This window comes from Neopelma chrysocephalum, unplaced genomic scaffold (assembly GCF_003984885.1).
Source record: "Neopelma chrysocephalum unplaced genomic scaffold, ASM398488v2 Primary Assembly neopelma1_116, whole genome shotgun sequence".
Classification (NCBI taxonomy): Eukaryota; Metazoa; Chordata; class Aves; order Passeriformes; family Pipridae; genus Neopelma; species Neopelma chrysocephalum.
Window position 1 is genome coordinate 472,071 of NW_020897778.1, and position 15,641 is coordinate 487,711.

Consider the following 15,641-nt stretch of genomic DNA (forward strand, 5'->3'; position numbering starts at 1 on the left):
AAGTAACTATGTATTTTATAGACTGTAGAGCATCTGGATAGGTGTAGCAAGAACCAACAATAAAACTCAGATTCCAATATAATAAATGAACTCAAGACTGAATTCATTGGAGAGGTTTCACAGACTGCAGCTGAACTTGGAAGAAAAGAGCTCTGTTTCCAACTGAAAAAAATTTGTAGCTATCTGCTTAAATTTGCCTGCTTTTGCTAAATCAAGACTCTACAGGTAGACACGTATCTGAATTACCACAAAGCTGGTTTGAATAACTTTGTCTCTCCTGGTCTGACTCCTGTTTGCTGTGGACAGCTGGATCAGGAAATGCAGCCCAGGACTGCAAACTTGTGCTGGGAGAGCCCCCCTCTGACATGTTAAAAGGGCTCCAGCCAAGAGCAGGAGCAGGTTTTGTTTTGCAAGCATATGTAGGAGAGGTCCATTCTTTTTGTTCTGGTAATGAGCACGGAGTCTCCCAGGTGTTGTTCTGGTCCTTCACATGTCTAAATACTCGTTTTGCTGGACAGAATCTGTTCCTTTTCACACCAATACATTTGCCCTTGATACTTCCTTGCAACAGAATTTTTTCAAAAATAATTAAATATGGCCTGCTTGATTTATTTCAGGACACTTTTTTCTGTTTCCCCATACGTGACTGATCTCCTGACCTGTGCTCTGCTGAGTGCTCTGCCTGCTCTGCATCAGGAGCTTTGCTCTATTCCACAGCACTGCCCTTCCACTCTGCTTCTGGAACACACCTTCAGCATCATCTCATTGTCCCTGCAGCTTTTCTGGCTCTGCATCTGCCTCCTGGCCTTTCCCCTTGCTACCAGGTAAGAAAAATGTCAGTGCTTGACCTCCTATCCCAACAGAGTCTACGTTTTTTAAGGCTACCACTTAGAAGCACAGAATGATGTGGCAAGAAGAAGTATCCAAGATCTATGGATTTCAGCCTACTTCTTAGACCTAGCTTCCTCTGAAGAGCACCACTTGCCGGTAGGACATTGACTGAAGTAAGAATTTCTCATCTTTAGGACCCCCTGAAATCTGTCTTCCAGTGTTTGTGTAGCTCTGGCCTCTGTGGTGGTTTTGAGAGCCTTTCCTGTGTCCAGTTGCTAAAGCAGCATTTCTCTTATCAGCAATGCCACGCCACTCACACCATGTGCAAAGCCAGGGTCAAATTGAGACTCAGTCTGATAACCCTATACCAACCTTTCCATAGACCTTTTCAACCCAATAAGGAGTGAAGACCAGCATCAGCTTGGGTGGTATATAGGGTACCTTCAAAAGGTTGGATGAGCCATGCAGAAGTGAAATATCTCCTCCAGTGATGTGATTGAGATCCCAGGGCACTAGACCCCCAGCTCCTTTCTTTGATCTCAGCCTCTGTCAGAAAACCAAATTCCTCTTGAAGCCATCAGTTCATGTACTGCTGACCCCGAATCAGTGGCTGTTCAGATTACCTGGTCAGAGACCCTGCTCCCTGTGACCCAGCCTTCACTGAGAAAATCCAAAGTCAACACAGTAGGTAAGGACCTGTCAATCCCTATAAGAGAAACACTTGCTTTTCCAACCTGAGCCTGAAGGCTTGTGAAACAAAGGTACCCTTTAATAAAGTAGGATTAGAGAACTGGAAAGGTATGTAATAAAGGGAAAGAACTCCTCTATTTCACACCCCAATCCAACCAAAATACGGAGATAAGATAAAATCATGCTGTTTACTCACTACCTTAAGAGTTCTGTTCTCCCTGGGTGCAGTTCACCTTCAGCTAGTGACACCAAAAGAAGGTGCTTCTGCTTTGCTCTCCTGCCCCTTATTCCTCAAGGGTTCCCAGATGCAGGGGCTCCAAAGTAAGATCAGCCACAGAGAGCCGAGTGGCAGCAAGGCTTCATATATGGGAGTGGTCAGAAGGGGAGGGTGATGTAATGAAGTCCTATCTTTGAGCAGTAAAGGCATGCCACCCTTCCCCCTCCCTGTCCCTGAAGAATTGCTGGCTCACAGGGCAAGCTGAGAACAGAGTGGTCCAGCACTTTCCATGCCGTACTTTCTCACGGTAAAGGGAACAGCGTAGAGGGTGGGGAGCAAGGGAAGACCACACTTGAATGGAGACAATACTTTGATGTTAGATAGTCCCAAGAGTGAATCTGTACTGGCAGAGTTGTTTCTTTTCTTCTTGCATCAAACAATACTGTGCCAAGTTGCTGGTTTTCTCCTGGCACAGGTCCTGACAGCAAGGGCACCCTCTGCATTAGGGCACTGATGACCCCATACCCATCCTGATCAGGCAAATCCCATTCCCGCACTCGTCAAAGTTAGCTGATGCTGGAGCACTACCCAGCTCCATGGCCATAGGGGCAGGGAGCTCTGTGGAGGAGAAGGATCGTGTGTCCCATAAAAAATGGTGTCTTGGACACTGACCTGGGAAGCTCTTGAGAGGCACATCCTGCTCTTATCCATCAGAGGAAGTCATGTACCCTGTGAATAGAGAGGAAATCTCTCAAGGATGCACCATTGCTCCCCAAAGGGAAAAGAGTTTATTTTCAACTTCCTTAATTTCGGTTTTGTTGATCTCTCACTGAAGGGCTTGTTTGACCATGAAAAGCCACGTCATGCATTAAGACGAAGTTTGCCTGATTCAAAGGTTATAAATAATTGGTTGGGTATCTCTGTAATTGCTCTATAAAGGAGATGCCAGGTCTAACAGATTATGTCTGTGTTCTCAGCTGAGGCAATTGGAAATGGCAGGAGCCAGTCCAGGCTTTCACAGAGTGGAATTCATGGAGTTACACTCACCTACCAGGAGCGGCACCAAGACCCGCAGGACCAAGTAACAGCAGCCAAACAAATACCACCCGCTCACAGAACCAAAATCTCACATTGACAGGAACCTCCATAGCTGGTTCTTAGGTTTGGGTGGGGAAGGAAGATGTGGGAATGACTCTTGCAAGAAGAGCTGCTTGTGCAACACATAGTGAACTGGACTGGAGAATGATCTTACCTTTAACCCTTCACAGGTTATGTTTTCAGCCAGAGATCTCCCCTGTCCTCTTCACAGAACACTGTGCTAGCCTAAGTAAAGGAGCTATTTAAACTCTGTAAAGAGTGTTCCTGCACACAACATCATAGTCTGAGTCTCACCCCAAGGAATGGGCCCGCTTTGATAGTGTCAAGGGACTTGAAAGCAGATACATCACTGAGATCCCCTTTTAACTGCTAGGAATGCTGCATAAGAGATTTTTTCAGATCTAGGACAAACCAGCCTTCTCTTGCAGATGTAAGATTTGCTCACTATATTTGCACTCTCCAAAATCTCAATAAACTGCTCCCTCTTGTCCTGTTACTTTGGAGGGGGCCTGGCTTTGAAGCTGTTGGAATCAAAACAGAAACAATTAACATTGCATTGTTCTGATATCCTTATCAAAATGAAAAATCTGCACCCCTGACAGACATTTTCAGTACACCCACAACTGCAGCAGACTTCATCCATGCCCAGGAAAGCTCCCCACTTGCTCAAGGTGCAACATGTTTTTTACAGGATAGTTTGAAGACAACCTAAACATGCCGGGTGAGTGGCAAAGTGAACTCTAACCAAACTCTAAGCACAAAGAAGAGAGTTGTAATAGGTCCCTTCTCCTGTTTCTCCGCTGATACTCATGGTAGGACACAGGGGGGTCTGTGGAAAGCTGCCAAGCAAATATGAGCCTCCAGTATATGCTGCACTTCCAGGAAGGTCTCCAAACTCCATAATCCATCCAGGTTGCCACAGTCTTGTCAACATCACTATAAAAAATTCACTACTTAACAGCATTTTTAAGTTGCTCTCAGGGCCAGGGAGTCTTACAGGCCAAATGAGAAAAGCACTCATATCCCCACTTTAGAGACAGGACAATAGAGACAATCTTGCCCAAGGATTCAGAGCAGGTCAGTGCTGGGCGGGAATAAGGAATCTTCTCCCCAGATTCCCTTAAGCATGTTGATAGGCTTTACCTCTCCTCCCTGTCACATGCCCAATATATACAGTAAATCCAGAGTCAGTTGGAAGTGACAAGCACAGAGGCTGACAATGATCTAATTACACAGTGTCTGGAGCTCCGTGGGTTGCTCTTTTCAGTGTTTCTCATGGCTTTGGTTTCTTCCCCACTGTAAACAGGGAATTAATAAAACGTGAAGGTAGCACCCTCCATCTCCCGGTGAAAAATGACAGCAGATTAGATTGCAGCAGAGGATCTGGGGAGGAGTTCAAAGTGTTTGTCACTTAATGGAAAACTTGCAGATTATTACAGAAAGTTGTTGGGTGACTGATTGCTGTTAAAGTCCAACCTAAGCAAGAGGGCCCTAAAATCAGAGGATAGTGGACTTTTCCCAGCAAGAGCCAAGGTCCACTACACAGACCTCTACAAATCTTTTTTCCATTCTGCTTAAGAATCAGTGGGAGTTGGAGATGTGAGAGCTCAGAAGTTACTCCTGGACATGAATGAACACTGACCACGGAGATCTGTGGTGCAGCCCACCCAAATTTGCCTCATGAGAGCTGCGCTTCTCAGGAAGCCTCACAACTTCTTGTTCCTTTCTCAGCAGTTTCTGCTGATGGATCAGCTCTACTGCTCTTGGAGCAACAAATGAAACATCTCAGCATAAAACTCAACACATCCTGGTAAGCCAGAATCAGTCCTGGGTTACTTTAGTATGGCAAGTTTTCTATTGAACCACTCAGAAGCTCCTGCCCCGTGGCAGGGTCAGGGTTGCAGCTCTCAGAGAGGGATGGGGCAGAGCAGCAGCAGCAGCAGTGCAGCAATCCTCAGATCTGTTATTCCCACTTTTCAGCCCTCTGACCCAGGCCTGGTAGTGTCTGCAGCCACCGCTGTCCACTGCAGGGCCACTCAGCTCACAGTGGGAATCAACCCATCTCCAGCTGTTCAGGTGCTGCACGGGAAAAAACTTCAGGGAGTCGCTGAGAGGGCTATACATAAAGCTCTAATTAGCACTGAGTAGGCAGAGGCTACGTACCCTCTGGCTACACCTCTGCAGTCTTCAGAGGGCAAACCTATCTCTGGGATGAACACCCAGAAACAGCAGTGTCATGTCTGATTTACACTGGGTCCCTTTTCCCTGGAGGGTGCTCAGCAGCAGCACAAAAAGTTCATATTGCACTACATGAGGAGGTCACATACCGTGCAAGACAGCTCACACCCTAAGTGAGAATCTGGACTTACAACTCTTTTATTCCAGTGGTTCCCAGCTCCTCACACTCTCTGTTTGCTCCCTAGAACTACAGCCTTGGGAAATACATGAATTTTCTTTCTAAAGATGTCACTTGCTGCAGCTCCACATACTCCCCTAGTCCTTCAGGCTCACAGTTCGTCCAGCTAAGACTTGGGTAATACAGTTCACACCTCTGTGTGGCCATTTGAACCCATCGGTTTTGACCTTAGGAGGGAAACGCACAACACAGTTTCAGTCATGGTGCAAACCACGAGCCATGTGAGGGATGGGGACTATTGTACAACAGGGCAGGCTCCTGTCACAGCCCACACTTCAGCAAAGCAGTCGAGTATGTTCAGCTTCCACCAGCCCAAGGGTATACCCTGAAAGCACTGGACGATTCTGTGCTTTCCAGAGTCACGGTCAAAAGTTCATACAAAAGAAGACCACAGGGACAGGAGCCTGTCTTGACTGGCCTCTGCATCTGAATGCAGAAACCTGGCAGGTTTGATGCCCACAGCATCTCCTCCTCTGGACAGAGCATAACATAGGACTTTGGGAAGCATAAGTGCTCAAACACCAACAAGTTTTCTGTCCTGAGAGATGCCACCTGCTATCAGGATAACAGGATTCGCATCTCAAGCACAGATCAGAGAACACAGTCCCTTTCTGGTTTATCTGGCCCCTGGCCCAGCCTTCTTCAGGCTTGTTTATTTAGGTGTTGCAAAGGGCAACAGAAATGGCCATTGCTTTTGAGAGATCAGAATCACAAGTCTCTGCCCCAAAGCATTTGCAACCTGGAAAGTGTGGAAGGGCCAGCTGGGCAGAGCAGCAGAGACTGTACCAGCTTGGCTCCAGGAAAGACACGCTTGCCATGTCTTCAGGAGGAGCACACATGCCACAGACACAGGACAGATAGCACGGCACAGCAACCAAACCCCATCAGTTCTCCCTCTCCATCCCACAAGGACGGGCTGTACAGCATTTACATCACAGTCTCTCTGTGCTGGGATGGGGCAGATTCTGGGTGCTTTCCATCTGCTGAGTCTGCACCTGCTGCCATTTCCACTGCTAGTGGGAACCACAGATCCCTTTACTGCATTTCAACCTGATATCTGGAGAAGGTTTTATTTGTTTTGCCGGTGTGCCAGGGCTGCAATTAGCTGGTAGAGCAGGCAGTGGGCCAGTCATGCCTGCATGGCACAGCACAAGGGGATACGAGTCAGCAGTTGCTTTAGGCTCCCTTTATCCACCTGGGTCCCCCAACCATTGCCCCCAGGCAGGGAGAAATGAGAACAGATGAGAAACCAGAGGCATTTCTCTGGCTCTGCACTCTCAAAGATCACTGTGTCTTCCGTAGGTTGAGAGGAGGGGTCCTACAAACATAGGCACTCCCTAAATTATGAGAGCCAGGGCAGCTGGTGCCATCAGGCACAAATGGACTTTTGCAGGGGGGTAGAGTGGCCTGCCCTCTGGGAAAGGTCCTCACCTACCCCAGCAGATGGAGTCAAAGGGGCTTCCCAGAGGCTGGAGTGATATTCCCACTCTCCCCATTCCTCACATCAGGTGCAAATCCCCGACTCTGGCCCTCTGATGCCTGCTGGGGGGACAGAATAACCATTTCCTGACAGCTGTTGTGCCTCTGTCTCCCACCTTGTTCCCTGCACAGTTGCCTCACAGCACTGAGGAAGAGGGAAAATTTGCTGGTGGGTCAGCCCGGTGTGTAATGGGGGTTTTTGGGGAAACAGACTTTAGGACTCAGTGGGGCTGCTCCCCCATGAGAGCTCCCACGGCCAGAAATGAACTTTGAACTCCAGCAGGGCAGGGCAGAGCTGTGCAGAGACAGAAGACTAGATAAAAGAGATTACTTCTATATATATATGGATTTTTTTTAAGAGAGCAGGAAGAAGCAGGGAAGAGAGGCAGAGTCCAGGGCTTGGTCTGACTGTTCAGATCTGAGGCTACCAGAAATGCTGGCTGCTCTTGAAAAGGCTTCCTGCCTCCCCCCATGCCACCCCATGCCTGGCCTCTGCCACAGAGATCCCACCAGCCTAATTTGGGCTTTGGGGTGAGAGCACAGAAACACAATAGTGACAGGAATGAAAAGCAATGGGGAGGATGACACCCAGGAGACTTATTCTTGTAAAGGAACAATATTATATCAAAGAGAATCTGTGAAGACAGGGAAGAGCCTTTTGTAAAACTCACAATTGAGCCAAATCCTGCAGTTATTATATGCTGGTCTCTCAGGAACCCCATGATGAAGACTGTCCCAAAGGGGGACCCCTGTGCCAGGTCAGGCCATGTGCCAGACACGCTGCACATAGAGCAGTAAAACACCCACTGCACAGTCACTGTTTGCCCTGTGTGTGTGCTTTTTAATTACAGTTTTTGTTTGCAAAGCATCTCTTATAGAAAAGACAAATTGCATTACTCTCAGCTTATTAAAATCACACTCAGAGTTTCTCAACTGCTAATTACACCCAGGCAGCAGTGTCAGTGTAATTAAAGCTGGAATGGACGTTTGGGGAGCCAGGAGCCCAGCTGCCACACAACCCCTTCCCTGCACCAGCCAGAGCCAGGCTCAGCTGCCTGAGCCCAGCCCAAGCCTTGGTCCCCTGTCATACCCAGGCACAGCCACCACCGTGCCACGACAGAAGATGATGCAGGTAAGGCCAAACACCTCCCCAACACATGGGAATGGAACCCCTGCACCAAACCTCCCCAGGTTACAGCTGGGCTCTCACACTGACTCTGCTGCAGGGGCTGGGGCAAGGGATACACGTGGCCTTGGGGTTACAGCACTGAGGTGTGGGGACCAAAAGGGGGTTTATTCCTGTTTCTGCTAATAAATAACTGCAATAAATCACATTGCTTGTCTGAGACTCCATTTCCTTTCATGTAAAACAGAGATTTTGGGCTTCCCTGTTAACTAAGCAGCTCTGGGGACAAACAGACTCTTGCTCACACCCATCTGACACAAGCATTTTAAAGCCTGACTGTGGCACACAACAGACCTGGGAGTGAATTACACAGGGGAAGGTGTGAAGCCCTAGAGACTACGAGACCCAGAGAACTAAGAGACAGCATTAAAAGAGCTTACAGACCTGTGAGAAGCTGGAGCTCGCTGCAGAACCAGCCGTGCCTCTGCACCACTTGGTCTTGGGAGAAGGGAACAGCAGGTGTGCAAACAGCCGTGTGGGCAGCACAGCAAAACACCTGCCCTGAGCCCAGGAGCCTCAGAAATAGAGCTCTTGCTGCACAGCTGGGACCAGTTAAGCTTTGGGCAAGTGGGGACTTAACCCCAGCACTGGCTTCCTGCTGCCAAGGGGATGTTGTGGAGAATATCACCTCCGGGAAGATGGAGCACTAATTAGGGAAAGCAGATAAATACTGTGTCTCTTTCAAGAAGAGTTTCCTTCCCACTGAAGTCCTCACAGTTTCAGTGCTCAGCAGGATGTAACACATCCTTAAATGACTTCCTGGAGCCTGGTTTCAAAGATCAGTCCCTTCAAAAGCAACAACATGCCAAGATCAATAGCAGCCCCAGGAGAGCTCTGAGCATACCAGCTCCAAAACCACCCAGCTATCACTACAGCCAGTTACCTACCAGATGCTAAGAGGCAATTCTACCTTTTCACTTCTGAAAAGGCTACTGAGACTTCCTAAGTGATCAGCCTTACTTAATTATCAAGAAAAAAAAGTGAATTTGTAGGAAATTTTACATTTCAGAAACAGGATGATGTGCCTGTGCAACATATCCTGGAGAGGCAAACCTGCAGATACAGTTCACAGGAGATGAGCTCACAGACACTGGTTGTGATCTCAAGAACAAAGATATGCTCATTTGCTCCTTGAACAGTTTTACTACTAACTCCCTAAAGTTACTAATAGGAAGTTCTGGGAAGTAGCTATCAGGTAATCATTTTTAACCCAATACAAATTATAAATGAAGAATGAATGATCAAAACTTCACGTGAAAAATGCTGAGTGGGGCACCCTACAAATGCCAGAAACAGCATGTTCATTATATTTACTTGTGGCCCAGTAATGAAATGATAGAAGATAACATATGGAGCTAGTAAAAGATAGCAGGAAAATTTCAGTTGTGGAAAACTTGAAAACATCTGCAAAACAGGGCAAATAAGAGCAGATGAAATTCAATATAGAGAAATATGTGATGCCTGGCTGTGATAAACCAATATGAAGGACAGATATACACTGATGGTATGAGTTAGGACCTCTTTTCACCACCATTAAATTTCTTACACAGATTTGGGGAAAAAATGCAGCAAGAAAGAAGAAAGAATTTGTTCATCCGCTCTTTAGAGTTTATAGATGAAACTGGGTCTGTAAAGAGGAATAGTATTCCTTTGAAAAGGAAAAAGAGGACAAAGGCAGAATTAAGAATCAAAGCTGGCAAATCAAGCTACAGCTACAGAAACTTTTTTTAAAAAAATAGTAACTTAGTACAAGGAACTTACCTAAGAAATACCATAACAAAGATTACGCCAAAGATATCGAGCACAACTAACTGTAGCTCCCTTGGAATAGCATTGAAATCTGTCCAAATAGGAGAATTCCAGTCAGAGGTCAGTATTTTCATCCCTTAAAACACATGTGCAACGTCAGAGCGTGCCACAGGAACACAGTGCCTGAAAAGCAAAGGCAGGATTCCCGAGAGCTTCAAGCCTTCCTCTCCCTGCCTGGAGCTTCTGGCAGTGTAGTATCACCCAGCCTCATCTCACCTCCAGCCTCCGAGCAGAGTCACTCTCCCCGCTCCATCCGCCCCACAGACACACCTGCGCGCTGCGATCCTACCTGGAGCTAAGTGGGATTTTCCATGCAGGCGGTGCGGCATCTCAGGGGTCCTCCCAGCACATCCCTGCCTGGCCCAGGGCTTGGCGACTGGCCCAGCGAGAGGAGAGCCTGTTCTCCAGAGCAGCCGGGCTGTTCCCCTGTGGGTGAGAGGCTGGGTCAGTCCCAGTTCTTGTGCTGGGCACTAGATGGCACAGACGGGAGGCGATTCCAGGGTAGGCAGCCCGCGGGCCGGGGCGGGCCGGACAAGAGGGTCTGCCAGTTGTCCACGGGAGGCAGCTGCCAGGGGGAATGCGCTGCCAGCAGCGGCATCCCGCGGGGGTATCCCCTCCATGGAGTGTCCCCCTTACCACTGCCCTGCTGCACCCCCTCAGCATCCCATCCTGTCCTGTCCAGGCAAAGCGTTGCCTGTGCTGCAGGAAGCTGGATAGCTCAGCAAGGGCCGTGGCATCTGTGCCCCTGCCTCCTGAACACGACCTGCTACTCCTCACCAAGCACAGGCTCCCTGCCTCGGCCTCAAAAACACCTTGTTCACGGAGCAGCCCCATATCTGGCTCAAACTGCATCAAAAAGAGGGTGGAAATCCTCACTGGGATCAACTGTCCTGTTTCAATGTGAGGCTGCACTTTTGTGCATCAGCCTCCAGGATAATAAACACCACCTGATACCTGAGAGTGCAGAGAGAGACACCAAGGGCCACCTGTGCCATCAGTGGTCCCTCTGGGTTCTGGCCAGGTCTGGGGAAAGGCATCCCCAGCACCTTTCCTTTGCCCTGTGGGATGATGGTGCAAAGGAGGGAAGCACTTAGTCATTACTCTAAAAGCATTTGTCACAAGGTAACTCCTCTAAAGCAGCTCACTCTTCCCCCTGGTTTTCTTCCTTTTCAGCACTGCTGCCTGCAATCACTGAGGCAGGACCTGCACCTCGGAGCCTTCCCAACCTCATCTTCCTCAATTTCTAGGCGTGGATGGAATTCCTTACAAGTGAACTGTGTGGACTGACGCGATGAGGCAAACATGGGCTAAGCCACACAGAACTGCTTGGTAAGCACAGAAAAAGCCAAAGCATTTTCTATGGTGACGAAAAAAAGTCAGGGAAGGTGGAAGGTTGTATGTTGGCCTCTGCCATTCTGACATTCGAAATTCACTTTGCTTCAAAGGTTAACACAGTTAATGCATCTGCTGAAGATCACAGGCTCTGACAGCCTGTCTGGAAAGGCTCCATCCATAGCACTGCACGAGGGACAGCATGTGCAGGATGGCACTGAGGCAAGCAGCAAGCTTTGTGCACAGGGCAGAAGTGGCACACATGGGTGTTATCCAAACCAAACCTGAGCCTGGCAAAGCCCAAAAGAGCTTTTGTGCTGAGCAGCTCAGTGGTGCCAGGTATTAATGACACAAACAAGACTCCTAGGAAAAGCCTGTTTGCTTTTCCAGCAGCACTACCCTTTCCTGTTTGTCTGCTCATGGCACTGCCCAACAGACTGCAGTGGGTTTAGGGATCATCTAGATCAAACCTCACAGAGTGAATCCCTCAGGGTGTCTTAAGTGAGAGACAAAACATAATTCAGATGCCAGCACCAAAAAATCCAAATTCATCAATGATGTGAATAGAGCAGTATGTCAGTTTGGCTCAGTGGCTCTTATCTTTTAAAGGCTGGGCTGGGTGACACTGATGACCAGGGCACAAGCTGGAGATAGACTCCTGCTAGATCCTGGGGACAGCTCCAGTCCAGTGTCCAGAGGCTGCCTGAGCAGTACAGAACAGCCAGAGAAGCCTCCCCAACACTGGGCTCTCACTGACAGACTTGGAGACCTACTTCTGACCCATCTAAGTCTAAATGCTGGGTTACAGGTGTGTAACAACCTGGCTCTGAAAGGTTCCTGGGCAGAAGGGGAAATGCTTCAAAGAAGGCTTTTATGCTCCAATTCCCACTTCAAGCTCTGCTTCTTGTGCTCTTCAAATACTTGGTATTTTTTAGGCAAGAGATGTCTTTCTATTTTTGGATGTTGATGGAGAAAAACTAATCAAGCTGGAAAGAAATAAAAACAGTTGGTCACTTTTACAGGCCTGTCACGAACTGTAAACAAGTTTTAAAAAGTGCTGAGGCCTTTAGAGAACATGAAAGTCTTAGTCAGTGTGCCATCCTCCTCAGCAGCAGGACATCTTATGTGTCATCTTGGTGGCTGGACTCGCTTCACTCTGCCAGAGCCAGTGATGGGGAGAGCACTGAGCTTCCCAGGCAGCCATCATTTAAACCACCCACCAGCATTTTCATGCCTCGTGTCTGCTCAGGTCACACCTCCACAGTCCAGCCTCCAGCACCTAGTCCAACACTCCCCTGGAGGCCTGTGGTTGCTCTCAGTGGTTTAGCACTGCTTGCTAAGATGCTTAAAGCCAATATAATCCGTGCACTTAGTGGTTTCAAATTCCAAAAGAAGCTTAGCAGCACCAGGCGCTGCCTTCAGCCTCTCCTGCACAGGCTTAAGATGGTTTAATTCCTTTATGAAACTGTAACTCCAGCCCATAGCTTTAAACTGTGGAGCTTCTAAGCCAGGTTTTCTAAAAGCTCTTCAGAAATATTTTTTATGAGACACACAAAAAGAAGGGATTCCAGAGGGACGTATTATAAGATCAGATATTTCTGCCTTTTAAAAGCTGGAAATGTGAGAGCCCCATGGCAAGCTATATTTTAAGTCTTTGCAAGGCTTTCCTCCACTGTTTCTCCCGTCTTAGATCAGCTTCTTTAATGGTCTAATGCATGGCAATGCCTGGAGAGGTCCCAGGGCTTTCCCCTACACCTCCCACCAGTCTTGTGAAACCATCAGCACAGTGCCCCAAAGGCAGGTGACTAAACAGAAGAGCAGCCTCCTGGGACCACAGCCTGTCCCTGGAGGTGCCACTTCCCAGCCTCTGCTTCATTAACTGCATTTGCTCTGCTGTTTTTTTAACTGTAATACTGCTCCCCTTTACAAGGCTGGAAGAGACATCCCATACTGGAGGTGTGTGACAACCAGTCCCTGAGTGGGACAGGAGAGCCTGGTCAGCCCCACTGCTTCCAGAGGTGTGACGGGTGTCTCTGGTGGTGCTTTCAGATCTGCTTCCTCTGCCTTTCTGCCAGACACTACAGCTGCTGCAGCAGTTCAGCGTAGGGCTGTGTGTCCAAACCTCACAGTGCCCTCCTTCACAGCCTGCGTTAATTTCATCAAGATAAAATTAATCCAAATGAAATGGGTGCAGCATGCTCCCAGAATGGAGGTAACAGAAATCCTCCTGTATCTCAGTTACCCAGCTGATTCATCATGAAAGTAGCGGGAGCTCAGAGTTCTCCTGTGCTGAGGAGTCAAGGCAATGCCATGCGTCACTGGAGCGGACTGGGGACCTTCCCTGTGCTCGCAGCAACGTTGGCCAATTTAACTATGACCACAAGATCACAAGTTGTTAAGATTCTCTATGCAGGCAGTATACAGGCCAACAAATCTGCTTTTATGGGCCCTGCTGCAACTTGATTAATTTGCCCAATAATGAGCAGGCCAGTGTCCATAATTACTTAGCAGAACTCTGTCCTTTTGAAAACCCATCACTGCACAGATGCATGCCTCAGACCCAGAATACCACCAAGGGGCCTCATGGGCTGCAAAGAGAGCCTCAGCTGCAAGGAGCAAAAGGTTTAAGACCTAATTAATGTTACATGGGCTATTGCTACCATTTCTCCATCAAGTGCAGAGTCTCAGCAGTGACTGTCTGTATGCAGTTGCTTCTGCCAGCACTGATGCTGCAGGAACTCTGTAAGATTACAGCCCAACTGATGCTGCATTCATCCTTTATCTCCCCACCTCCACGTGCTCTGCAGTTTTGGGAAAGATGGTTGTCATTGAGGAGATTTCCTTCCCAAAACTGCACTGTCATGGACAGATGTCTTCTCCAGGTCTGCTGCTTTGTTCAGTCAAGAGCTTACAGGTGTTTGGGATATGGAGCTCCCCACATGCATTTCCCCTTGAGTAGAACATGGCCAAACAGCAAGTGCAGTTGCCCCCAGATATAATGGAATTAAACCTGCACCCCACACTAGCTCTTTGCATTTATCTCTCCAGAGCTACAGCTCCCTTCCCTGCAGGAGGCTTGGCTTTGAGTGATCTGCCAAGAAGCTCAGAGCCACAAGAAATAACAACTTGGGAGCTCAGACAAGCTGGTTTGCAGGCAAACAAAAGCTGAAGCTGTGAAAGTGTGAGGCAGTCAATGCAGTGTCTGGCAGCACAGCCTCGCCACCGCCTTAATCCTCTTTCCCTTCTTAAGCACTAAATTAATCAATTACATTTCCAGCCCGGCAAAACCAGTCAAAAATGTAACCTTCATCATACACAAGGCAAACATAATTAAGATTGTCATTCGAATCCAGGTTGACCAGCATACAAATCAGCCCAGGCCCCGGGAGCGTGCGGGTGTGCGCGTGCATGCCCGGTTCCTCCCCGGCAGGGGCAATTGGAATTGCAGTCACACCATCGGCACCACGGGGTATTCCAAGGGGAAGGGCAATGGCATGAGCTCCATCTGCAGCGATCCAGCTCCACAGTCTCTGCAGGGAGTGCTGTGGTGCTGAGCACTGCACAAACAGGGCAGGGGCACATTAGACAGTGCAAACTCAAGGCAACCCTCCAGCTGTGTCAGGGAGGAAGCCACGACCTTCCCAGCTACAGCATGGAAGCCTGACCTCCCAGCCCAGCACTGCCTGTGTCACAGACACTGTAGGGATGGACGGTACAGAAACGAGGCCTTGGCAACCTCTGACTGCGATTGCCAGTGTGAATTTGTAAGGGGTGAGCAATGATTATCCCCTCTACAGTCTACTGAACCACAGACATTAAGTAAGCTCTTTGATAGCAAGAGTAAGGCAGGAGTGTTCAGTGAAAGCAGCAGCCCAAGGTTCAAGAGCAATCAAAAAAGCCAAGTGATTGATAGGAGACAGAGCAAAACCACAGACCTCGGTGTGCTCTCAGGTAGCTCCAGGGTGCAGCTGCATTTCCATGGCTGTTGGGCTGGTTTGCTAGAGGCTACAGCAGGACTAGAGGAGGGGAAGGGACTTAGCTAAGGATGAACTAAGGTCTGAAATGGTTTCCTTACAAGTCCAAGACTCTTCAAATTGGCAAACGGAAACCTGAGAGGGGACATATCAGAGAGTGTGTGGCTTAGAGAAAATGAAGAAGGAATGACTGCCTGCTGCCTCTTCCAATATTTAAGCTACAAAAGCATCAAATGAAAACAGAAAGTGACAGACTCAGAACAAAGTAAATATTTTTTTTAAACAGCTGAACAGTGCCATAAAATGCTGTGGATGCTCACAATTTGCTCAGGCTCAAAAAAAGGTTTAGGAAAAAAATCTGTAAGGACTATTAAACGCAGAGATCCACATGTCAGGAAGTTCCTCAGCTACAGAGGGTGATGGTAAGGAGAGTATTCAGGAACACACCAACCTGCATCCCCCTCTTGTTATCCTCCTTGCTAGACATCCTCTATTAACTACCATTAATTGAGGATTCCAGGGGAAAGAGACTCGTGGTCTGATCCAGTACAGTCGCTCTTCTCTCCTGGCACTGACCTGAGCTCTCCTTACTTGCCTGAAAAACTAGTA

At 48.3% G+C, this 15,641-nt stretch overlaps 1 protein-coding gene across 3 annotated transcripts in view; it reads right to left on the reverse strand.

Moving 5' to 3' along the window:
• GGT1 (gamma-glutamyltransferase 1) overlaps window positions 1–15,641 on the reverse strand; it is a 42,220-nt gene that overhangs the window by 21,440 nt on the left and 5,139 nt on the right. The window contains exons 2-3 of one of the 3 annotated variants that reach the window (XM_027696749.1): window positions 10,016–10,152; window positions 9,679–9,849 (exon numbers count right to left, since the gene is read on the reverse strand). In XM_027696749.1, coding sequence (XP_027552550.1) covers window positions 9,679–9,800 — 122 coding nt within the window. In that variant the 5' untranslated portion in view covers window positions 9,801–9,849; window positions 10,016–10,152. Of the gene's footprint in view, window positions 1–1,717; window positions 1,886–9,678; window positions 9,850–10,015; window positions 10,153–15,641 lie in introns of those variants that run through there. The other 2 variants (XM_027696751.1, XM_027696753.1) reach the window with 2 other exon arrangements.